This window comes from Heterocephalus glaber, unplaced genomic scaffold (genome assembly GCF_053883595.1).
Source record: "Heterocephalus glaber isolate CG9 unplaced genomic scaffold, H.glaber_assembly_v1.0 deba00001606, whole genome shotgun sequence".
Taxonomy (NCBI): Eukaryota; Metazoa; Chordata; class Mammalia; order Rodentia; family Bathyergidae; genus Heterocephalus; species Heterocephalus glaber.
In genome coordinates, this window is record NW_028258377.1 from 41,107,137 (window position 1) to 41,131,657 (window position 24,521).

General features: G+C 44.3%; 2 protein-coding genes and 1 long non-coding RNA gene across 9 annotated transcripts in view; 2 read left to right on the forward strand and 1 right to left on the reverse strand.

Annotated features, from left to right (window-relative positions):
• Positions 1-1,122: 1,122 nt before the first annotated feature.
• On the forward strand, positions 1,123-19,608 carry LOC101716670 (zinc finger protein 354A). 7 transcript variants are annotated; one of them, XM_087194607.1, is made up of 5 exons: positions 1,123-1,240; positions 2,600-2,685; positions 7,618-7,744; positions 8,235-8,330; positions 14,026-19,608. In XM_087194607.1, exons 2-5 carry the CDS (start codon positions 2,653-2,655, stop codon positions 15,609-15,611), a joined length of 1,842 nt encoding a protein of 613 aa, XP_087050733.1. In that variant the 5' UTR covers positions 1,123-1,240; positions 2,600-2,652; the 3' UTR covers positions 15,612-19,608. The 7 variants fall into 7 exon arrangements, with proteins under 7 accessions (XP_087050733.1, XP_087050734.1, XP_087050732.1 ...); XM_087194606.1 differs by having other exon boundaries at positions 1,128-1,312; XM_087194610.1 differs by lacking the exon at positions 1,123-1,240 and adding an exon at positions 1,339-1,682.
• LOC147823033 (uncharacterized) lies at positions 14,186-23,861 on the reverse strand. The gene is made up of 2 exons (XR_015444680.1): positions 23,375-23,861; positions 14,186-21,409 (listed from the first exon to the last, which is right to left on the reverse strand). It is a non-coding gene; the product is annotated as an uncharacterized LOC147823033 (long non-coding RNA).
• The window catches only part of Zfp2 (ZFP2 zinc finger protein), a 37,627-nt gene continuing 36,469 nt past the window's right edge, over positions 23,364-24,521 (forward strand). The window contains exon 1 of the mRNA XM_087194628.1: positions 23,364-23,428. The gene's annotated coding sequence lies outside the window, so the exon portion shown is untranslated. The remainder of the gene's footprint in view (positions 23,429-24,521) is intronic.

The following is a 24,521-nucleotide window of genomic DNA, read 5'->3' on the forward strand; positions in this document are numbered from 1 at the left end:
CAAATATTTAAGGCATATTCTTCAATGGTAGGAAAACACAGGTTACAAGTGCAGTCTACAATATTCCATTTTGTTAAAAAAAAAAAAAAAAAAAAAAAAAAAAAGCCCAGGCAGGCATGGCAGTACATGCCTACAATTCCAGCACTCTGGAAGGCTTAGGCAGGAGGAGCACAAATTCTACCCCAGCGAGGGCAATTTAGTGACTTAGCTGAGACCCTGACCCACAAGAATAAAAAGGCCTGGGGATGGAGGTCAGTGTACAGGCCCTGGGATCAATCCCCAATAGAGCACCAGTGACCGACAGAGAGACTAGTATGCAGCTCAAAGGGCCACTAGAAGTTAATCAAAGTGTTTCTCACTGATTTCCGGTTCGTGACATCAAGGGCATGGTTCTTCTGCCTCTTTGGTACTTGTCAATCAAACCTTCCCCCCTGTGTTTTTCTTGTAACTGGAAGCATTTACATCAATTTCTTTTCCACTTGACTTCTTAGTACCTGGAATGACCCCCCTCCCTTCCCCCCTCGCCTCACTGCCCCAGAATCTTTGCTCCATTCTCACCAGCCTAGGCCACCCGACTCACACCCAAATGGCCCCAGATAGCCCCAACCCTGTTCCTCTTTTGCTTTTTCTCGCGACACTTATCAACTCTTTAAAAGCCACGTGATTAGGAGCTTCACTCATACTCTGCTCCTTGACCCTTTAACAAAACATACTCCAGGACAATAATATTCATTTTGTTCACTGACGTATGTCAAACCGCTTAATTGCCTGGCACATAAGTGCCCGGCACGTAGCAGGTGTTTGGTGCTGTTTTACTGAGTAATCGCAGGGGAAATGGGTCTGTTGTGGGCCACTGCCTGGTGGCCACACCATCATTCACACAAACGCAGAGCTACAAGACACTCCCCGCAATGAACCTAAGTTCAGTTCCTGGAATCCAAGATTCTGCAGCTCAAGGAAGGCGACAGATGCCCAAGAGCGCTCCAGGGAGCCTCCTGGGGAGTCTGGGCTCCAGGTGGACGCAGCTAGGTCCCCCCCTACGCCGACAAAGGCACCAGAACTACACTTCCCCGAATGCTGCGGGCCCAGGAGGACTCCATTTCCCAGAGGCACCAGCGGCCGCCGGGCCCCGCCCCTTCCCCGCCCCTCAGCGCCTCCGAGGGCCGCGGAGCTTGGGCCTCAGGGAGCGTGGCTCCCAGGCGGAGGTCGCTGGGCAGGCGGGGCCCGACGCCGGGCTGCGGTAGGCGGGAAGGCCGGCTCCTCCCCCTGCGGAGCGCGTCCCGGCGAGGCTCGGCCGGGACCGAGTCGGGAGGTGAGCGGTGGCCGGCCGGACTCGGTGCGGGAGCAGCCCCGCGAGACGGCGGGGCCTCTGTGGCGCGGGCGGCCCCGGCTGTCACCTGCCCGCCACCGCCGCCGCCGCCGCCCCGAGCCCGTGCTGTCCCTGGACGCGCCGGGCCCACGCTCCGTCCGGGTTGGCCCGGCCCGCTCCCGGGGCCTCGGTCGGTCGGGCCGTGCGGCGGGGTCAAGCCGGCTTCCGGAGGAGCCGCGCTGGCCCCGTGCAGAGCCGGGAGCGGAGCTCGGGTCTGGGCCTCCGTGCCGGGTCCCCTCCATGTCCTCGTGTCCCCGGACAGGGTCCCGGGAGCGCCCAAAGACGACTCCAGCCCACCGCCGCCACCGCCGAGGTCCCCGATTGGGCCGGGAAGCACCAGGACGGGCCTCGGGTTATCAGGGAGTCCGCGCTCGGAAGGCGCACAGGCTCGGGCTGGGGCACAGTGGGGACCCGGCTGGGGCCTGGAATCGCGCATCCCCGGAGGGGCAGGAGCAGGGCTCTGCTTCCAGGTGAAAGGCACGGCCCAGTGGCCCAGGCTGTTGTATTTTTAAGACGTAGGAATTTAGGAGTGGCTTGGAAGGGGAAAAATTCTAACCTGGTGTCCTGGAGCTGTTTGTTTGTTTGTTTGTTTGTGTTCAGGACTATATACTTTCAAATTTTGGTTTTCTTTGTCTCCTCTCGACCTCTATTTTTTCCATCTTAGCGCAATAGGCAACCCTATGTTATAATTTTCTGAAACGGTTTTCTCTAAAACTCTGGAAATGGATTCCTTGACAAGAGACAGACGTTGGATGGAAAGGCTTGAGGTTCAGGAAAACTGTCACGGGCTGGATAGTGACAGTAGAGCAGATCTCAGGTTCCCTCCTGGGTTGGATGCTGGTGCCACTCTCCTTGGCTGTGTGAACAGGAACAGGTGGCCCCCACACTGCCCTCGGTTTCCTGCCCTTAGTTTCCAATGCCAGCAGGCTGTGGGACCAAACAGTAAGCAGTGCCTGGCATGTAGTGAGGCTCAGTGAGTCCCTGCAGTTTATGGCAGGCAGCATCCTCACCAGGTCTCGCTTCTGGGAATTCCCTGAGGCAAGAAGAATGAGGGTCTGGAGCCAGCTGGCCTCAGCCCTTACCTCTGCCTCTGTCCAGCCCCAGCCTCTCCTGCTTTCCCTCTCTGAGGACACATCTGGTCTTTCTTGGGCGGTGGAAGGATGTCAGAGATGCTGATTCTGAGGGGAAAGTGGAAAGGGCTTTTCTCCTGATACCTTTTTCTTCTCTCAGATCTACTTTCTGGAGACCACAGCCATCCAGGGGGAAGAGCCCAGAAAGAGGACATGGCTAATAAGCGGAAGGAAGCAAGGGCTCAGGTGAGCTCATTGCCATCTCAATTTTTTTTTTTTTTTTAACCGGGGATTGAACTCGGGACCTTGAGCGTGTAAGGAAGGCACTGGAACCACTGAGCTAAATCCCCGGCCCCATCTCAATTCTTAATGGATGGGCTTTGTTGTTTCTTCCCTTGCTGAAGACTTCTACCCAGTACAGCCTTCCCCGGGATTTGCAGCGCACGTCCTTTCACCTTGGATGCGTTGGTCACTCATGGGTGATGTAGGAAGCACTGCCCACACTCATCCACATGTCGTGTTCGCTTTTCTGTTCTTGATAGGCACACTTTGCTCACTAATCTCAGGGATTCATCAGACGACGAATCACTGTCTGATAACTAATTTGACAGTTTAGAAGCCAGGTGTCCTATCATTAGGGACAGAAAAACTTGCACACCTGGGAAAATTTCTTTCTGGCCCTGCTGCTTTGACTCATCCATGTCTTCCTGTCCTTGCCAAGAATGATTCTTTTAACTCCTGGGAGTTCTCACAGTACTTCTCCCTAGCTTCTGCAGCCCACTGTTTTGTTTTTTTCTTCCTCTCACCTTGAAGATCATTTACTTTGCCTGTAACACTCACGAAAGCTGATCTTGACCTGCCGTTTTCATCTTTATTTTGGGGTGCAAGAGAGGCACCCATTTAGGTGAGACGCTGTGTCAACAAAGGATAGCTATGTTGAGGAGACACAGTGGGAGAGGACTTTTCCTCTGAGGGCAAAGGGAAGACTCCACAGGAAGCCACAGGAGGGTTTCATGGGATATCGGTGATGGAGAAGCAGTGCACCCAGTGGTTAGAAGTGAGGGCTCCCAAGCCAGAGGACTTTGTCTTTTGGTAACGGGGATCGAACTCGGGACCTTGCGATTGTGAGGCAGGCGTTGGACCCACTGAGCTAAATCCCTGGCCCCCAGAGGACATGTTTTAACTCCTCTCCTCTGTTGCTGTTTGTAGGCCGAAGGCAAATAATTCCATCTCGCCTGTAAGATCCAAAGAACAGCTGTGCCTAGCGCTAGGCGAGGAGAGAGGCCGACTTGAGTTAGTGCCTGGAGAGTGTTTAGATCAAGGCCTGGCAGGTGGTAATAGCTCACGGTGTGGTGTTTGTGGCAGCTAAATAATACTGTGTGGATGTTGACAGAAACTACTTTCCAGTGTTTCTAGGAACCAGAAACTCCTCCTCCTTCATTCATCTTCATCTAATAATTGAAAAGAAATATGTTGAGATTTTGAGTTTTAGTTACTTTTTCATTACTGGGACAAAATACAACCACAAGTTAAAGAAGTAGAGGTTTATTTTGGATCACGGTTTATAGAGGTTTCAGTCCATAGTCGGCTGGCTCCAAGGCAGGGTGGCATGGCAGAGACCTGAAAGAGGAGAAACAGTCCACAGAAGGGCAGGCAGAAAGCAGCAAGGCTTCATTCTGTCCTTTTTGTTCTGTCCACGGTGCAAGCCTATTGGTTGGTGTCACCCAAAGCCCGGGTGGAACTCCCTTCGCCAGCAACCCCATCACCCAGTACTGTATTAAACCAATGAGCGGGCTGATCTAGTTATAAAACACCCATGATCCAGTTACTCTTAAAAGCCCCACCTGGGAACACACGAGGCTTTGGGGGGATATTTTATATATAAACCGTAACACTTTGCAGGATATTTCTAGTTCTCAATACAGGAGGGCAGTTATTCCTCATTTTACATACATATGAGGACACTGAAGCTCAAAGAAGTCAAGTAACTCACATTCAGGCTCCGTGCACCTGGCCCCCAATCCGGGCTTAAATCCTCCAGTGGCTCCACTGCTTCACCTTGGAGAGCATGGCAGCCCCAGTCACATGGTAGCAGGGCACTTTGCCAATTTTGGCATTGTCTTTGGCCCCACAAGTGTGGTGGGGTTGGATCTGAGGCAGTGGCCTGGATCTGCCATCCTCTGATTGAGCAGCACCATTTCCTTCAAGGCTTTTTGACTGCATTCCAGCAAGGCCAAGTTGCTCTCCTGTCTAGACCTTCTCCATCCCTTCTCCATCCACGAGAATGCCCTAGTGCATCTCTCTGTTCATGCCCGTTGACCATGTGTCGGTGCCGTGTGCTCCACTGTGTCACACTCAGTGATGGAGGGTTAAGATCAGAAAGAAGTGAGTGGGAGCTGGGTTCGAAATTGGGAAGTTTCAGTTATGGTCCTGCTCCTGCCCTAGTAAAGCATGTGATCTGGGGTCTCATCTGCCTGGATCTCAGTTTTCTTTTTCTTGTCTCTAATGAAGATTAAAGTAGAAGGTGTCACATGGTTCTGCTTGCTCAGGTACACCACTTTTTTACCCCTCGGTGCTGGGATCGTAGTAGCGCCTCTGGCATGCCACCCAAGTGCTCTACCACTGAGTTAAGCCCAGGTCCCTACATAGCTCTCTTCCGTGGTTCACACTATTTCATGCATTTTCCTTGTCTGCCAGTTGGATTGTAAGTTCTTTGAGGGGAAACATCATTTCCTATATTCGCCTCATATGCCAATATATTATCTTATCATACATGTATTATATGCTCACATTAAAAATTTTAGAGTATAAAAAATATGAATAGAAAACCAAACTCAGTTTCTCCTATACCAACACTCTCCTAACACTTCTCATACCAAGGTAAGGGGTTTGTCCACCAAGCAAGTCGTGCTGCAGATGGAGACCCCAGCTGGTGTCCTTTAATTCAGCTCCGTTCTGACAGGAGTGAGACATGGGGTGTGGAGCTCCCAGTCCTCTCAGGCTCCGCCACCCTTCGGGAAGCTCCGTGTATTCAGCGGTCCGGCTTTCTCAGTGCTGCTGGGTTCTTCGGGAGGTTGCACTGCATAGGCAAGGTTGATTAAATCGTTGGCCAGGTTCCCCTCAGCCCCTATCCTGATGCTCGCCGGGAGCCTCAGCCAGGAGTTAACAGAGACTGATTATCACTTTGACGATTTTAAGAATTTTGGGAGCTGTGTGCCAGGAAATCGGGATGAAGACTAAATATGTATTTTACAGTATCACAGCATACATAAAAAAGAAAGTAAAATCACCATGGCCCCACTGTCTGGAGGTATTTACTGGCAGTCCTTTGTTGCGCATCCTTCAGAATCATTTTCTGTATACCTGATGTATGTGCATATATAAGTATGTATGTATTGTACCATTTTAAACTTTATTGTGGCAAAGTGTCCATCCCATGTACTTTACCGTTTTAACCCCTTTTGAGTGTGAAATTCAGTAGCATTTTGAGTACATACATTCTCCTTATTGAGCAACCCTCATCGCTGTCCATCTTTGTTGTATGTGTTGACAAAATAAGAATTCTGCTTTACAGTAAAGAAGAAAATCGTTTATTCTGAGCCAAACATGAGTGACCATGACCTAGGAAGGCAGATTCAAGATACTTTAGTGACATGTTCTGACTGGAAGGAGGTTATACGAATTCTTATAGCCAGAGAACAAAGAGAGGCATTACTACATTTAACAAATAGTTAAATTTGGCATCAGGTAGGCAGCCTGTTGCAAAGGAGGAAATCTTTCCTATAGAAATCAGGTATTATCCCACTCTTCGCCTTAGGGTTGGTGGAGACTGGAGTTCTATTAAGCTGAGCGATACATTCCAGAACGTTTACCTCATAGGAGAATGTGAGGTCAGATAACAAATGTTAAAATAAGTGGCTGGTTTTCCAGAGCTCTTGCGATAGCCCAGGATAATCTGAGCTCTGCACCTGTAGCACTCCGTCTCTCAGTCACCATGTTCTACTCAGCTGAGGTCAGTCTGCAGGATCTTAGCACACATGTGGCTGCTTCGAAGAACTTAGGCCACCCATGTAGATGATCTCCTTTGTTATCCCTGAGAGATAGGTGTTGAGACAGTTTTGCAGCTTTGTTAAGAATGGAGCCTCAGACAGCCACGTGGATTGGAATTCGTCTTCCCCCACTGTGTGGTAGAAGCTGTGTGACTTGGACAGATGGTTCATCCTCTGTGATATTATTTTTTCTTATGTAGAATAGGAGCAATGATAATTCTTCCTTCATAGGATTATGGTGGAGATTAAATATATTATGCACTAAAGTTGAACATAAAGCGCTAAGAGCAGTACTTAGCCAGTAGAAAGCAGTCGGTAACCGATAGCCATTTTAATTTTTGTAATTACTATCCTGAAGTTTGACTGAACAGCCAGACACTGTCTTAACATTATTTAAAGGATTCAGGTTTCCTTTTATTTTTATGTTTTACTATAACAAGCACCCTAAGTAACCTCGTGCATGCAATTTTGTGTACTCTAATGCATCCTCAATCCAACCCAAATACAGTAACCAGTGAGTTAAAGAGTAGACACATTTCCAGTTGTTTCACAAGTTATCATCTAATCTTCACAAAGACCATTTTCGTTAACACTCATTGAATGCCTGAGTCCCGTTAGACATCTTGTGCTGAGTGACACACAGCTGGTACGGTAGCTTTCTGTTACTGTTATAAAATACCTGAGATAACGGATTTAAAGAAGTAAAGATTTATTTTAGCTCTGGTTTCAGATGTTTTGGTCCATGGTCACTTGGCATTGTAGTTTTGCACCTGTGCTGGAGCAGTACCGTGTATCAGGGCGGGAATCTGCAGGAAGAGGCCACTGGGAAGGAGAGAGAGGAACAGGAACCAGCTGGGGTCCCCTCCTGAAGGTTCCACTCCTCTCACTGGCACCTTGGGCCTGGGAACAAGACTTCAACACACTGGGCTTTGAGGGGCAGGGAAGATCCAAACTATAGCGGCCAGGTTCCTCCTTTTGGCTGCTCAGTGTCCATTTTTCACAGACGACCTGGACCTTCAGAACCTTGAGTGGCAACAGCAGCATTTCCCAGGAGCCTCTGCCTCCCCACTGCTGCCTTCTTCCCTCTGAGACCTGGTCCTGAGTGAGCTGCAGTGGCTTGTCCTTACAGGTGGCAGTGACCTTCGAGGATGTGGCTGTGCTCTTTACTCGGGAGGAGTGGAGGAAGCTGGACGCTCTGCAGAGAAGCTTGTACCGGGACGTCATGCTGGAGAACTACAGGAACCTGACTTCCCTGGGTAAGGAAATTCCCCGCAGCGATCAAGTTTGGGAAAGGGAGGTCTCAGTGCTTCCTTCCCTGAGTAGCAGCTCTTGATCATCAAAAACGTCAGCTGAGTTTTGCCTTAGGACTGTACAAATTGGGTGTGTACAAATAAATTGAAAGCACCCGCCGCGATCACAGGCCTGGAATGGACGTGCACAGGAACAGAGGGGGTGCTGTTGGGAATCACTCCCTGCCCTCTGTGTGGTTGCCCACGGGAGGTGTCTTCACGGTCCAGTCTTTTCCCCACCGCAGTTCTCCTGTGGTTCCTTGGCTCATCTCGGCAGAGGCTTCATTTGTTGTCTTGCACCTGCACTTGCCTGTCTCGGTGTCAGCAGAACGTCTCTAGAAAGGGCCAGGTGGTGAACATTTCAGGCTTTGTGGGCCACAGACAGTTTCTGTAGTCTGTTTCTCTTACTCTGCTGTTTTTCAAATTTTTAATTAATTCAGTTTTTGTCTGTGAGCAGGATTCCCCTTTACCAAACCAAGGGTGATCTCCCTGTTGCAGCAAGGAGAGGATCCCTGGAAGGTTGAGAAAGAAAACCCTGGAGGCCCCTCTCTCGGTGAGTGATTGAGCCCGAGGTACCTGGGTTAATACGAAGGCGAGGAAGCTTGGCGTGTTGGCTGGGAAACTTCTTCAGCTTCTCGGTCCTTAAGAAGAGGGAAAGGCAAAGCCCAAGCTCCTAGACATGTACTTCCTCTCACTTTCTTGTAGTCACTTCTCAAATGAATCTCTCAGGGCTCTCTTCTTGTCATTTCCTGTTGCTTCCGAGAAGGGCTGCATTTTCATGCATTCATTCAACAAACAGTATATTTAAGGGACTGCAAATAACTCCTTCTGGGTGAAGCTGAGGGTAGGTGTAGGAAAAGGAGAAGCCGAGGAAAGAAATGAAAGGAGGAAGCTGTGTAAGGGCCACATAGGAGCAGTGCTTTGGTGCAGTTCTAAGAGACCGGAACTGTCTCATGGATGACTGAAAATAATTGAAGAAGTTAAGTAGCGTTTTATATGAATCTTGAAGTTTAGAAGAATTGATCTAAATCAGAAACAATTTAAATGTCCTTCAACAAAATAGCTGAAGAAACTGGTATGTCCTTACTCTGGAACCCCTCACCACACTTAAAATGAAGAGCACACTGATGTGGACAGAGCGCCAAGGGCCATTAAGGAATGAAGCATGGTACTGAGTGCTCTAAGATACGTCGCTGTTTAAAGACAGTGATGTGTGTGTCTGTGTGCAGTGTAATGCTTCTGGGGACAGAGAGCAAGCTTCGGAGGAAGCTGGGTAAGCTTAGGGGGATACAACTTAGCTGGCACCAGTAGTTACTTTTGGAATGAATCTGATGATGGGCTTTATTTGCATGCAACGTTTTAATTTTTCACAAAGCAGGTATATTTTTATGAAATCCTTTGGGATTTGAAGTTAATGAGAGTGGTTATTTTGAAGCAATGTGGAGGATAAACTTAATGCAAGGCAGAACTGGAGGTGAGAAGCCTCCCAGAGCCACTGCAGTCTTGTAAGCCGGAAGCTGCTAAGGCCCGGACAGAGGCACCCACAGTGCGGGTGATGGGGAACAAGGAGGAGCCAGCTTGATAAGGAGACAGGAGGAGGTCAGTGCAGGACGGCTTTCCTTTGAGATGTGAATGGCCTTCCCGGTAGAGATCGCTGGTGGGCAGGTGAGTGAAAGATGGGTTGGAACTCATGGGATGGTCAGGGAGCCTTCGGTGTGTAGGTGGCATTTGCAGCCTTGAACTGACCAGGTGAGAGAACAGAGCAGAGGACAGAATCCCAGGAACCAGCATTTCCCAGGTGGTTAAGAAAGCGAAATCTGTGACTGGGCCTGAGGTGCCGTGGTCAGAGGAGAGAAGTGGCAGAGGGGACTGGAGAGGCGGCTACTGTGGCTCTCCCAGGCTGAGGGTGGTTATCCTGGAGGCTCTGGAGCTGGAGGCCCAGCTTGTACCTTCCCTGACCACTTGTCTGTTCACAATGCTGAGTGAGCACTGTGCCAGGTGCTGGCGGGGCAGGAGGAGATGCAGGTCCTGCCCTCGTGGAGCGCAAGGCGGACTGTGCAGGATGAGGTGAAGACGCCAGACACCCAGGGTGTGGCATGACAAATTCTGTGGAAGACCAGGAGGGAAAGGCACAAAGTGCTGTGAGAGCACAGAACTGGAGGGTGCTGGCAGGAGGAAGGCCAGAATCCATACGCTTCCCTACAATCAGTCACCTTCCAAAAGCCTCACATCTGAGCACGTGAGACTGTTAGGGGATATTCAGATCCCAGCCGTGACAGAAGGCAAGGCTCCCAACAGGATGGTAGCAGTAAAGGTGGGAAGTAGGTGAGAAGCCTCCCAGAGCCCATTTCTGTCTTGTAAGCTAGAAGCTGCACCCTGTGGGGGTGATGGGGGACAAGGAGGAGTTAGCTTGCTAAGGGCACAGGAGGAGGTCAGTGCAGGGCGACTTTCATTTGAGATGTGAGTGAAGTACTTGGAGATCACAGATGGGCAGGTGTATAAGGGAAAGGGACGGGTTGGGACTCCCAGGAGGAGGTCAAGGATCCCTCACTGTGAAGGTGGCATTTTCAGCTTTGAGCTGACCAGGTGAGAGAACAGAGCAGAGGAAAGAATCCCAGGAACCAGTGTTTTCCAGGTAGTTAAGAAAGAGGAATCTGTGACTGAGCTTAAGGTAAAATGAACAGAGCAGAGAACTGGGAGAGGTCGTCATTGTGGCCTTTGGGGATAAGGGCTTTGTAAGTAGGAAATCTCTGGTGCTGGAGGACTGAGGCTTGCACCCTGCCCATAGCTTGGCTCCCCTTTCGTATGTGCTGAGTAACCTCGTGCCAAGGACCCAGAGGCCAGCATTGGACATGGTGAGACTGGGCCCTGTGCTCATGCCTTACAGACCAGTGTGGAAGATAAGAGTGAAGATGCCATGCACACTTAGGGTGTGGAAGAGCAATTTCTAGTGAGAGCAGAGGAAAGACAAAGTGCTCTGAGAGCAACGAAGTGGCAGCAGCCAAGGATTTTCTGAGGAAGGGTAGGGGTTTGAGCATGTGGAGAATCAGTCCAGCCTCAGAAATGGCCGGTGTGATTATTCTGATATGGGGAGCCAGTGTCCAGTGAGAAGAAGAGTAGATGAGGCTGCAGGAGGCAGCAATGGGACCAGATACCACCAATCCTGGGCTGATCACAGGATTTGGTCTGAGGACCTGGGAGCTGCACAGGACTGAGCAGTCCCAAGTAGCCTGGAGCCAGGCCCAGGTGCCTTCACTGCAGAGAAGGCTACAGCTACCTGGGGTGCCTGAAGGTGTGCAGGAGAGGTGTGAAAAGGTGGGCTGTGTCACTTCCACACAGTTAGCCATAGCCCCTCATGCCTGGGTCAGGGAGGACCACAGGACATATTACCTTGTCCTGCCAGCCCAGGTTTTGAGTGCTCCTAAATCTCAGGTGATAGCATTTGAGATGGCACCTACAGATGTCTGTCTTTTTAACCCTCATTTGCAAAAAATACCCTAATTGTGTAGCCGGTGCCAGAGATCAGGGAGGCTACAGAAACGCAAATAGAATGCAGGCATCATGGAAGCCTTCAAGAATTAGGTAGCAGTCTGGTCACTAGCTATACTCTGAGTGTGGGGGAATGATCAGAGCAAAAGGAAAGAGTCTTACCCTGTGCCCCATCTTCAGAGCCCCTGAGAGATGAGAGAAGTGAGTGTGAGAGGGATTAGACTGAACAGGAAGTAGGGCTGGGGCCCCTGGGAATGGGGTCAGGTCTCTCTTCCTCAGTTCTAGGAAACAGCCCTGAAGGAAAGCCATGAGTGGGTTACTGACTGATGTTGGGGGTGTTGGATTCTATATACTTTCCTTCACTATTTTTTACTTTCTGTTTTTCAGAACAGTGAGTTTAATTATTCTGCCTTCAAGTTTGCAGATTTCTTTTGTCTGCTCAAATCTTTGGAATACCTGAAATGAAATTTTCTTTTAAATTTCTAAATTTCTTTTTTCTTTTCTTTTTTTTTTTTTTTTTTTAAGTACTGGGCATTCAACCCAGTAGCTTCACACTGAGCTACATTCCCAGCCCATTTTGTTTTTCATTTTGAGACGAGTTCACTAAGTAGCCCAGTCCTCCTGCCTGAGTCTCTTCCACTGCTGGGATGACAGCCATGCAGCACAGAGTTTCTCCAGAATTTCTTGTTTCTCTTTATGTGTTCTATTTTTTATTCATATTTTAATTTTGTTCCTAATTTTTATGTCTTTTCTATATCTTTTAGCTCTCTGAGCATCTTTATGACAGTTGTCTTAGTCTTTGCGTCATCTGCCACCATCTAATCTTTTCTCATGAGTATTTTCTATTTATTTTTTTCCTTTGAACAGACCATACTTTTCCTTTTTAAAAAACTCCTTATGATTTTTGTTGAAAAGTAGGCATTTTAATCTTACATTGTTATAACTGTGGAAATCAGATTTTCTTCCTTTCCTGGGTCATCTAGAGTTTGGGGTAGTTTTTCTGTTGTTGTTGATTTAATTTTGGGGTTTTTTTTATATATATAGTTGCAGGGTGTCTCTTTGCCAGTAATTAACCTGAGGCATAAACCAAAGGGTTTCTCATGCCTTTTCTGACCCTGTCTTTCCTTGGAAAAGCATGATGACTTTCTAAATCCTCCAGTGGACCTAGGTGCTTTTCAGTGTCCTTATCCTTAGTTGTCTGACTCCCAAAAGTAGAACGAAAAAGGTAGGGTTTGCGGGGATTAGGCACTGTTGCTTAACTCCTTTGGACGCTATCTCAGCCAGTGGAGATTGCAACAGTGGTGTCCTGCCTGTACGTCTCCACCTCTGTGGTACCAAGGAGCAGTGGGTAGTCAGAACCCTGTTATTCGCAGGACAAAACCCGTGTTGTCCCTTGATTCCAAGGGCCTCTGTCGGATGCCTGCCATGGAACTTCTTGTCTTTATCCCCTGACATTTTTATGACCTTTAATTATTCTATGCAAGAATATGAGAGGTCATTCCATTTTTTGTGTGTAGTTTAATGTTATTCAAAATGCTCATAACATGTTTCTCATATAGATTTTTTTTTTTTGAGACAGAGTCTCACTAGGTACAGGCTGCCCTCGACTTCACAATGTAGCCCAGGTTGGCCTCAAACTCATGGCGATCCTCCTGCCTCAGCCTAAATGCTGGGATTACAGGAGTGTGCCACCATGCCTGGCCTTCATATTTCTTGCAAATTTGCTCCTCTCTTTCTTTGTAAATGATGGGTATTGATTTTAGTGTGCCAGTTTCATATCCTATTACTTCAGTGATTCATTGATTCCTTGGGATTTTTCATATACAGTATCACATCTGCACATTGAGGTAGTTTTACTTCCTCATTATCCATTTTAAGTCTCTAGTTGGTTTCTTTAATCTGATTGCATTTTTTTAATGCTTCTAGTTCAATGTTGAGTATTAGGGAAAATAACAGATAGTCTTGCTTTGTCCTTGATCATAATGGAAATACATCCAGTGCTTCTTCACTAAATAAGATACTAGCTTAAGGTCTAAGGTGTATAAATTATACCATTTTGTGGAGGTATTCCTCAATCCTGTTTTCTGAAGTGGTTTTGTTGTCAGCAGTGTAGAATTTTGTTGCAGCCTTTCTCAGCATCTCCAAGATAAATTTTTTCTTTACATATACTATAGTCCTGCGCTGTATGATGTTTTCATCAATGACAGACCACATATACAACCGTGGTCTTAAAAGATTCCAGTGGAGCTGAAAATTTTCTCTGTGATTTAACTGTATGTTGTAAAAGTGCTATATTTAGAAGAGGGGCATGAATTATTGGAGCTCAGAGTCAGGAAATGGTACACAGAGAAGGTAACATGGAAATAAATCTGAAGGCTGTGGAGGAGCTTCTCACGTAGGAAAGGGATGCAAGACATTCAAGAATAAAAATAATTTAAAAATCAGATAGTTGGTGAGGCAATCTTAGGCTTTGGATACCAGGCTACATTTCTCAATTCATACTTCTCTAATTTCTCTTTTCATCCCACTGATCGTTCGTGTTATGCTCATGCTCCTTAAATAACCTTGCTTTATTCTTTTGTTTACTCCAGTAGTAGAGCCATTGCTCATTATCATTTAATTAAATGTTATTTTCCTATTTTTCCCATGCTACCATATTTTAGACACATAGAAAAATCCTTATTTATCATTAATATACCTTCTACAAACTTATTTCAGCTAATCACAGCAATCATTGGCATTTTCTTTTTCCTCTCTAGCATGTAAAAGCAGTCTTCAAACCACAAAGACAACTCAAACTAAAGACTCATCTCTTCAGGGGCTAATAAGGAAGAGACTAAAAAAAGATGAACCCTGGGACCTCATACCAGAAAGACCCTGCATATCTGAGGACAAATTTAAAAAACAGTGGGACAAAAATGAAAGTTTGCAAATAATTTCAGTAACCCATATGAAAATTCTTGCTTTAGGTGAATGCCATAACAATTTTGAATTTGGCCAAAACATCAGCCTGAAATCAGTTGTCGTTAAGACACAAAGGATTGCTAGAGAAAAAATACCCTTAAAATATGAAGTACAAAGAAATAGCTTCAAGAAGAATTCAAATTCATTTAACCGACCAAAAATCAAGACAGCAGATAAACGCTATAAATGTAATACATGTGAAAAAGCTTTCATTCACAATTCTTCCCTTCGTAAACATGAGAAAAACCATAGTGGAGAAAAATTATTTAAGTGTAGAGAATGTTCAAAAGCCTTTAGCCAAAGTTCAGCTCTTATTCAACATCAAAGAACTCATACTGGAGAGAAGCCCTACATATGTAAAGAATGTGGGAAAGCCTTTAGCCATAGTGCATCCCTTTGTAAGCACCTTAGAACCCACACTGTGGAGAAATCCTATAGATGTAAAGAATGTGGTAAATCCTTTGGCAGAAGATCTGGCCTTTTTATACATCAAAAAATCCATGCTCGAGAAAATCCTCATAAATATAATCCAGGCAGGAAGCCATCCAGTTGTACCACTTCCCTTCCAGGAGGTCAGAGGCTTCATCTCAGAAAGAAGTCCTACTTATGTAATGAATGTGGTAACAGCTTTAAGTCCAGCTCATCCCTTCGTTATCATCAGAGAATTCACACTGGGGAGAAGCCTTTCAAATGTAGTGAATGTGGGAGAGCCTTCAGTCAGAGTGCATCACTCATTCAACATGAACGAATTCACACTGGAGAAAAGCCCTACAGATGTAATCAATGTGGAAAAGGCTTCACTTCTATCTCACGACTCAATAGACATCGAATAATTCATACTGGAGAAAAACTGTATAATTGTAATGAATGTGGCAAAGCCTTAAGTTCCCATTCAACTCTTATTATTCATGAGAGAATTCATACTGGAGAGAAACCATGTAAATGTAAGGTATGTGGGAAAGCCTTCAGACAAAGTTCAGCTCTCATTCAACATCAAAGAATGCATACTGGTGAAAGACCCTATAAATGTAGCGAGTGTGGGAAAACATTCAGATGTAACTCATCCCTTAGTAATCATCAAAGAATTCATACTGGAGAGAAACCTTATCGATGTCTAGAATGTGGGATGTCATTTGGCCAGAGTGCTGCTCTTACTCAACATCAGAGGATTCATACAGGAGAGAAACCCTTTAAATGTAATACATGTGGAAAAACTTTTAGACAAAGCTCCTCACTTATTGCACATCAAAGAATTCATACTGGAGAGAAGCCCTATGAATGTAATGCATGTGGAAAACTTTTCAGCCAGAGGTCATCCCTTACTAATCATTATAAAATTCATATTGAAGAGGACTCCCTGAAAGCAGATTTGCGTCTGTGAAAGCCTTAAACCAAAGCTTATCAGAAATACATACTTGAAATTGATTTATTTAAAGTAATGAGTATGAGGAAACTTTTTAATTTAGTCCTCATCAGATACTGATTTCCAAGGAAAAACCTTGTCTATGTAATGATTATGGTGAAAACTTTTTATACCTGTTAGTCACTTTTTAAAACATCCTATGACAGACACCTCATAGTTGCAGATATTGACATGGGCCATTTGTAAGATGAAAATGGGTTTTTTCTGTCTTTATCAGCATTATGCAATATCTGCATTATGTAAAGAGGAGAAAAATTGGGGTTCAGGGTTGCTAATTTTTTTCAGAAACCTGTATGAACTGCTAGCATAGTTATTAAAGCTAATGTAATAACAAAAGAACTGATCTTAAAAGTAAATGCATTTTTAGAGCATAGGACCAAATAAAAGGAAAACAAACTGCAAACTACCTCAATGTCTGGAATTTACGCTTTCTAACCTATTCTCAACCTTTTTACATGGTTTTCATTTAAAAAGAGACAGAAAAATCTGTTACCTTCCCTTTTGTTCTGTCAAAAGATACCCAAATGTCTCAAACACTTTAAACAATTCTTAATTTTGTTCTAAAAATTTTATTAGAGTCACTTATTAGAAAACCATACTTGTGCTCTAAATAGTAATGTTAGATAATTTAAACAAACTTTTAGATTGTTTAGCCAATCACTTCAATATTAAAGCTATAGTTTTTAGTTTGTTGCAAAATAAATCCTGATAGTTTTTAAAAGAGAGCACATGTGACAAAGTCTTGAAAAAGGAATGAATTAGTGAATAAAGTTCTTTTATTCACTTGGGGTTTTATAGTTTTGGGAAATTACAGACTGCAAAAGAAAAAAAATAATTAATACCTTTGGATCTAGTTTACTCAGTAAATGTGAGTTTAGGCCTTCATTTGGGCCAGATTCTACCCTCGGCAATAGAAATTGTATGGAAGAAAGAAACTGGCCATCTTCAACTATTAAATGAAATAGGTGTGCAAGTAGGAGTTAAAAGGAATAATGGGTAGTAAAAGTTATGGTAATGTGATTTTCATGGAGAAAATGGGTCTAATTAGTGATGATACTGTGTAGTTGAACAAAGATAGGGATTTACACAAGATGTAGAGAGAAGGAATTAGAAGACTAGTCAAGGGATTCCGGAAGGACGATGTAGTGTCCCAGAGGCAGTGATACCTGGGACATTTTAGAAGAATAACTGAAATTCTTCAAAAGTGAAAGGAGTGTTCTAAATAGGTGAAACCATGTATCCAAAGATGTGAGTGGATGGATGACAGCATGGCTCATTTGTAGGAAATCTGTTACAAAAAGTAATGAGCATGGTTTGTCAAGCAGCAGGAGGCAGAGGGTAGGTAACAAAAGGTCTTTCTGTACTAAGTTTGAATTTCATTCTGAAATTTATGGTGCCAATTAGAGGTTTTTAATAAGAAACTTCTGGCAACAATATAAAAGATGTTTTTGTGATGTCAAAGACCACTTAAATCCACAAGCCCAGCCTGCTGACTTTTTTTTTTATGGTAGAAAAGATCTCATCTGTAAGATGTTAATAATGGTAGCACTGGATATTTGGGTGCTTTAAAATAATAAGATAATGAGTTTAAATCTGCTTTAGAGAATTTTTTAAAGGAAAGGATGGCTTTATTTCTAACAGTTGTTTCATTTAAAATGTTCTACCTATATCACTTGTATATTTGAAATGTGGTCTGAAGGGCTTAAGGAAAGAATTTGCTGATGAATTAAAGTTTTAAAGCTACTCAGTGAGAAAAATAATGCTTTAAAGAGTGGTATGTCTCAACTAAAACTGAAATATAGCAGTTGACTAGGTATGTGAAGATCTATGGAAAGGGGGACAAGCTTAGGCAGTGTCATAAAGGCACTGAGAGGACATGATGTGCTCATTGTAGTATTGGAAATATTTTTAAACTATTTTCCATCTGGGCTGGGGATTTAGCTCAGTGGTTTCGCCGCCTGCTGTGCAAGCACAAGAACCTGAGTTCAATCCCCGGTACCAAAAAACAAAAACAAAAACAAAACAAAACAAAACTCCTAAACTACTTTCCATCTTAGTATATAGATACACAGTTTATTTTTGTATATTGGCCTGGTATATAGCAACCTTGTTAAATTCAGTTGTTTCTAATAGTTTATTGATGATTTTGAATTTTCTGCATATGTAATCATGTTATTTATAAAAAAAAATACTATTTTAGTTTTCCTTTTCCAATGATGATTCCTTTGTTTCTTACATTGCAGTCCTAGATAAACATGGGCCAGTATAATGTTGAATAGAAATGATAATATTCAATATTAATCCATTTAGTATGATACTAGCTTTGTTGGTGGATACTTGTCAAGATAAGGACATTCTCTTGTATTCCTTGTGTGTTATGAATTTTTGTAATAAATATTTTTGTCATATCCATTTTCTGTATTGATTGAAATTATCATATTGTTTTTTGCATTATAGAGCATTGTATTGTTTTAATTTTGAGGTTGCATACCTGAAATCAATCCTACTAGGTCAAAACGTATCATCATGCAGGTGTTTGTATGTATAAGATCAGGTTTCTTAATAAATAGAAACCTGATTGAAGTGACCAGGGTTGTCTTGCAAGAATTAGATTAAAAGGAATTTTTTTCATCCAGATATGAAGGATGGATAGAATAGTAATGTCTGGAAAGGAAGGAGAAGACAAGGCCAGGAGTGGTGCAGGAGCAAAAGGCTCAGAGGAAGACGGAGTGCAACATCTATAGGAATTTGTAGGAAGACTGACCTTCCTGACATAGAAGAGGAAAGAAAATTAATATTTGAAATAAAAGCTAGGGTTTGGCTGTCAGAGGCCTTGAATGATCTTTGTATTCCTAAGACTGTAGAAGTTTGATCCTGAAGGTACTAATAGATATTTCTGAAGAGTGAGTGGCCAATTTGAAGACTGTTTTAGGAGGAAACTGATGGAGCAAGCAGTTCAAATGTGATTTGTGAACTGGCTTGAGAAATTGGTAGAAGGATTGATTCTTGGGTATAGGAGTTTGAGAGTCTGTAAAAAAATATTCCTAGTGAGAAGGGAAAAGAGGCTAGTTCTTTTCCTAGTGCCCTGTAGTTGTCCTGGTATTTTGCTGAACACCACAGATGGAAGAATTCTTAATTACATCTGACATGTTTATACTTTTCAGAATCAAAGTAATTAGTCTTTCAAAAACAGAAGATATATTAGCATCATTGGCCAGTCTGTCTCAGGTTATAAAAATCAGTTGTTTCAGTAGTACCATATAAAAGTACAACTTTCAATGAGAACGTTCAACGTAGTCAAGAGATCTGTTTTCCAGTCCCCATTTCGTTTTGAGTTACATTGTCCCTGACTTTTTCAACTCTAGAAATTCTACCATATCATTTAATATCCTTTTTTATGGTTCTTAATTGTAAAGATCAACTCAAAATTTTAAATGTTCATCATAATGCATTTGTGTATAGATATGTCAAGATGAGTTGAGAACAAAAACTCCAAAGAAATACTGTTTACATCATGTTTTTAGTAACAATATTGCTATATACTAGTGTTATTGCTTGTGTTTAGATGCTCCCCCCTCAAAGCCTCATGATTTTTTTTCTAGGTGGCTGAATGTAAGAGTGTGTGATTGATTCACAGTGGGGCTAGGCCCAAGGGCACTAGGAGTAAGAGTGTGAGTGCTACCCACCCTAAGTAGTCTGAATAAGATAAAAGGGGCAGAAAAATGTTAAGGTCCTTTGCTACCTTTGCTACTTTGTGCACACCACGTTTCGCCTCTGTGATGCCTGTTTGCCATCCCTGTTTTAGAGCTAGCTGATTATCGACTGAAACCTCTACAAACTGAGCTAAATAAACCCTTTCCCCTTTAACTCTGGGTGCCAGGTATTTTGTCTCAGCAACAAGACAAACATAACTAACAACCAGTATTGTTGGATAAAATAAATAATTATGCATTAAGTTTTCAATCTAAAAGTCAAATTGTTTTAGGAAGATGGCGTAGACAAATGTACTTTTTCCTATTTCTCTAAGTACATGTAAAAATCCCTGTACCTTGTATATAAAATAAACATAAAATTTTAATGATTCTTTTTGCTTTATATATCCCAGACTTCAAGCTGAAAAAATTGTGATCCCAGAAACAACAAAGGGCAGAGACAAAAAGCCCTAACAAAGCTTCCTTTCTCTACCCAAATGACCAAGAAAGGGCCAGCGACCGAGATCAAAAACATTTAGAGAATAACCACTACACCCAAACAACAGAAAAGGATGATCCTATCACTACACACACTTGCAAAGGCCATGGGAAAGCCTAGACTATATTTGCCAGGCTGTAAATATGGGCCATAAAGACCCAGCTGGGTAATACATGAGCAGGCCAAGAACTAGGATATTCATCCACACTGGCTGGTAATAGGCATCTGCTGCATCCCCTCAAGAACAGTGAAGACTATATGGGGAACCTAGCTTTCTGAAACCTTTACCCAGTAAGAAGACAGCATTTTCCCCTTCCCTGATAGGACAGTCTCAGTGAAGCCTGAGTGCACAGAACTTTTACCACTGTCCAGTAATAATGAGGCTACATTTCAACCCACGGTGTCAATGGAGGCAAAATAAGGAGCAGCAAAAAAGCAGTCTTGCTCCTCCCAGTCATAGTGGTGCAAGCGAAGACCCCATGAGAAGCTGAGACTCTCACCACAGCAAGCAATAAACAGGAGACCTTTGCCTCTTCAGGCGTCAGAAAGGCCAAGTGAAAGACTTCCTCTTGTACCCATCAGACCACAATTACGTAGAACCTCCTCTGCCTCTGCTGGGACAGTATCAAAGTAAGGCCAATAAAAGAGAAGGTTCAAATAAAATCCATTATTTCATAATATAATACTAAAAATGTTCAGGTTTTACTGAAAGATACTCATCACACCAAGGACCAGGAAGATCACTTAAATAAAATAAAAATGACAGTAGATACAAGTTAGTGACTGTGTTATTATCTGACAAAGACTTTAATGCTGATAAAGTATAAAATACTTGAGAAATTATGAAAATGCTTGAAATCAATTAAGTCTTAGTGAAAAAACTGAACATCTCAGAAATGAAATCGAAGGGATAAAGAAAAGACAAATGGAAATTTTACAACTGAAGAAATACAGTAACCATAATTTTGAAACTCACTGCATGGACTCACAGCAAAACTGAATGGACAAGGAAGTATCAGTGGATTTGAAGATTGAACAATAAAAATTACTTAATTATAGATTTAAAAAAACCTAAAAAAAGGGAAGGGAACAGACTCAGGAACCTGAGAGATTATAACAAAAGATCTTACATTTTTATCATCAGAGATCAGGAGGGAGAGGGGAATGAGTGAGCTAAAGTGTTTTTGAAGTTCTATGGATGAAACTTTCAATTTAGCAAAAGATATAAACCTGTAGATTCAAGAAATTGAGCAAACCCCCAAAAGCATAAACCCAAAGATATCTACACCAAAACACATCATAGTAAAACTTCTGAAAACTGAAGTTAAAAGAAAAATTTGAAAGAGGTGAAAGAGAAAAATAACACATTCAACATAACCTTAAAGGGTATAGTCTTATCCCTGGTCCCTTCCCCTCTGCGTCTTCCGCTTTCTTTCTGCTTCCCGGCATCCACGAGTTAGGCAGCCTTTTTCCACCATACTCCACCACCATGACGTATCAGGGTCCCCAGTTACTGAAGACCCTCGTGAAAGGTTCAGTCTCCTGCTCAGTGATGTGGCGCACAGCTGAAAATGAAACCAAGAGAAAACTGCAGTTGTAAAAGGGCACTGGGATGGCCAATTGCTCCGAGGAGCAAAGGGCAGTTATCAACACCAGCTCTCGAATTTTACTGAATGAACAAGGAACAAAGGTATAAATGGAATACGGGCAGAGGGCCGTGGCTGAATGCACAGGAATAGTCGCTTCTGCAGAAAAGCTAGTAAGAGAACAAGGCATTCGTGCATCAAGCACAAAACCATCAAATTTCCGTAACAGCTTAATGGATATCAGTATGTTGCTATAAGCAACTTTTTACTGCTGAGAAAAAGACTTTTTTGTGTCTTATGCTTCAGTGCCGATGTGATTCATATCTCAGCCTTGTCCCCTCATTGGCCGCTTATCTGGCTTCAGAGGCTGCCGTTAATGGGGGAGGGGGTCCGATGCTGGCCTGTGCAGCACCATTTTGCCTCTATGGGACATTAGTTTTGTCTCATGGTTTCAGAGTTTTCGGTCCCTGGTCAGTTGGCTCTGGATTCTCAGACTTGTGATAAGGCAGAAACATAATGGAGAAAGGGCATGGCACAATAAAGCTGCTGACCTCATGGAAGCCAGGAAACAAGAAGGAAACAGGAAGAAGGGTCAGGGGACCAGATATGGTCCCCAAGGTCATGCCTCCATGATCCACTCCCTTCAAGGCTCCATGTCCTATTTTCGTCACCTCCCAATAATACCATCAAAATATGAACTCATCGGGCCAGGGATTTAGCTCAGTGGTTCCGCCACCTGCCTCACAAGCGGAAGGATCCGAGTTGGATCCCCGGTACCAAAAAAAAGAACTCATCAATGGACTAATCCATCGATTTCATCCATTAATTCATTAATCCATTGATGAAGTTAAAGCCCTCATGAGACAATCATTTCCCCAAAAGGCCATCAGCTGGCAGCCCAACCTTCAATTCAATGAGCCTTTTTTGGGGGGGGGGGGACATTTTAGATAAGCATAATAGTGGGGGATAAGGAATTTGCTCAGCAAAAGGGTGGGAGACTTAACATTATTCTTTCTAGAATTGGGTTTAGCAGGCCCAGGAGGAGGAGGCCTATTCAAAATGAGGTCTCTAGAAGCCTGCATAAAAATCTAGTTTAGGGTATTGTTTTTGTCACAGGAAAAAAAAAAAAGGCAGAACAAGAGGAAAATAACCGGCTTCTGTAGTGTGTGGCACAGGTAGGGCAACTGGTTGGCTCTTTGTGCAGAATCAACATCAAGATATTTTGGAAGGATCCGGGAATTTAGCTCAGTGGTTCCGCCACCTTCCGCGAAAGCGCAAGGTCCCGGGGAAAGATAGTTTGGAAGCACAATGTTTTGGAACTTGGATCTTTGGTCCCACTTGTCTTATTCATCGTAAAAAAATATGTGGGGGGCAGTGGAAATTAGCAATTAATTTTAGAAAACCAATTGTTACAATCGAAGAGATTATATTGTTGTCCCCACAGATGTCATACACTTCTCCAAGTTCCAAAGTAGCAGATCCAATTGAAACTGCCTGAGAATAGTGCAAACGTTTAATAGAGATTTTGCTGGCTTTCTAAACAGTGGTAATTTTTAAGGACCGAGAGTGTCTCCTGACACTGAGCTGGGTACAGGGGCCACCATTCATGCTCATGAAATGCCCACACCTCTGGTTTGTCACTGCCTTATGTCCTTATGCTCCCATCTTAGGGAGTGCATGAGGGGCCCTTAATTCAGATGAGGAAAAGCGAGGCTTAACCAAGATTGTCTGCCCCATCCACTCTCTGAGGACCTCTAAAGAGGGGCAGCAATAAGAAGGTGGCCCCTCAGGTCCACTCCCGTTAGGCGACCTTACCAAATACAAGAGTCACGGTGGGAAGCTTACAGTTTGTAGCGGCCCTAATTGTCTACCCTTGCGGCCCCGCGCGTGCGCACCGGGCTTCCGCAGCGCAGCCCCGCAGCCTTGTGGGAAATGTAGTCCGACCTGCCGGGTGCGGCTGCGTCCGCCCTTGTCTCCCGCGGGCTCCTTGGGCGCGAGGTGAGTGTGGCGCTGCGAGCGTTCTGGCGGCGGTTCTCGCCGGCTCCCACGGGAGGAGCCCGGCCTGCAGGGTGAGGCCTCTGCGGCTTGAGGGGCGGGGCCGGCCGCGGGTGCGCCGGGAACCGTCGGCTCAGGCCCTGAAGAGCGCGGGCCGCCGAGCTGCAGGTGCGCCCCTCACGCCCCGGGCTGGCCGCTGGGGACGCCTGGTGTCCGGGACGCCGTCCTCGCACCTGTCTCGGGAGGCTCCGAGCGGGGCCGCGGCGCTGGAGCGGCGGGCAGGTAGGGGTGCTGGCGGTGCTGGTCCGGGGTCTCCCTGCTCCCGTTCTTTGTGTGAACACCTCTCGAGGACCCGCCCTCTGCTCCCGGATTCCGAGGGGTGCGGGCGTGGACTCCCTTGGACCCACCTCTAGAAGAACGGGGAGGCCCGCCTTGTGCCCGGTTCTCCGGGAGAGGGGGTCCTCAAGCATTTTTTTCCCCTTAGAAGTTCATTGTGGGTCAACTAGAACATTTAGAAGAACAGAATCATTCAAAATATGTCAAGATCCGCATGTCGGTTGGCATATGTGTATACATCTAGAAACACTTGAGTTTTAAACAAATATGAATATATCTTTTCCATTTTCTTTTTAAAATTGAGTTATGAGATATATTTGGCAAGTTGCAGCGCACGAATGTTAAGCTCCAGTTTGTGTAACCACCACTCAAAAAACATAGCATAAACTTTTCTAAAAATTTAATATGTTGAATACATCTACTTATACAAATTTTTTAAACGGCTGGCATCATAATTTTAATGTGAGGGAAAGTATAGTTGTGTTATATTTAATCCTTTAGACTTTTGGGGGGGGGTTGTTTTGTTTTTATATTTTAAGTGATACAGGTCATCAGGCTTCACATATTTTTGGATTGTAGTGTCATTCCCTAAATCTCTTCCAGTGAAATTTCTAGGTCAAGGGTACTGTAAGACTTTGGATATGCCTATTTTATTTCCTTCCAAAAAAGTAGCCGTTTATGTAAACACTTGGCATGATAGAGTGCCTGATAGACCCACACCAACTCTGGATGTTAGTATTGACTTTAACCTTCTGAGAGG

What these genes read in the sequence shown, in the direction of transcription:
- LOC101716670 (XM_087194610.1), top strand. Translation starts at nt 1,610, where the DNA reads ATGTCCTCGTGTCCCCGGACAGGGTCCCGGGAGCGCCCAAAGACGACT. An exon ending in GGAAGGAAGCAAGGGCTCAG is followed by an intron (nt 2,686 to 7,617) that starts GTGAGCTCATTG and finishes TTGTCCTTACAG; the next exon opens with GTGGCAGTGACCTTCGAGGA. An exon ending in CAGGAACCTGACTTCCCTGG is followed by an intron (nt 7,745 to 8,234) that starts GTAAGGAAATTC and finishes GTCTGTGAGCAG; the next exon opens with GATTCCCCTTTACCAAACCA.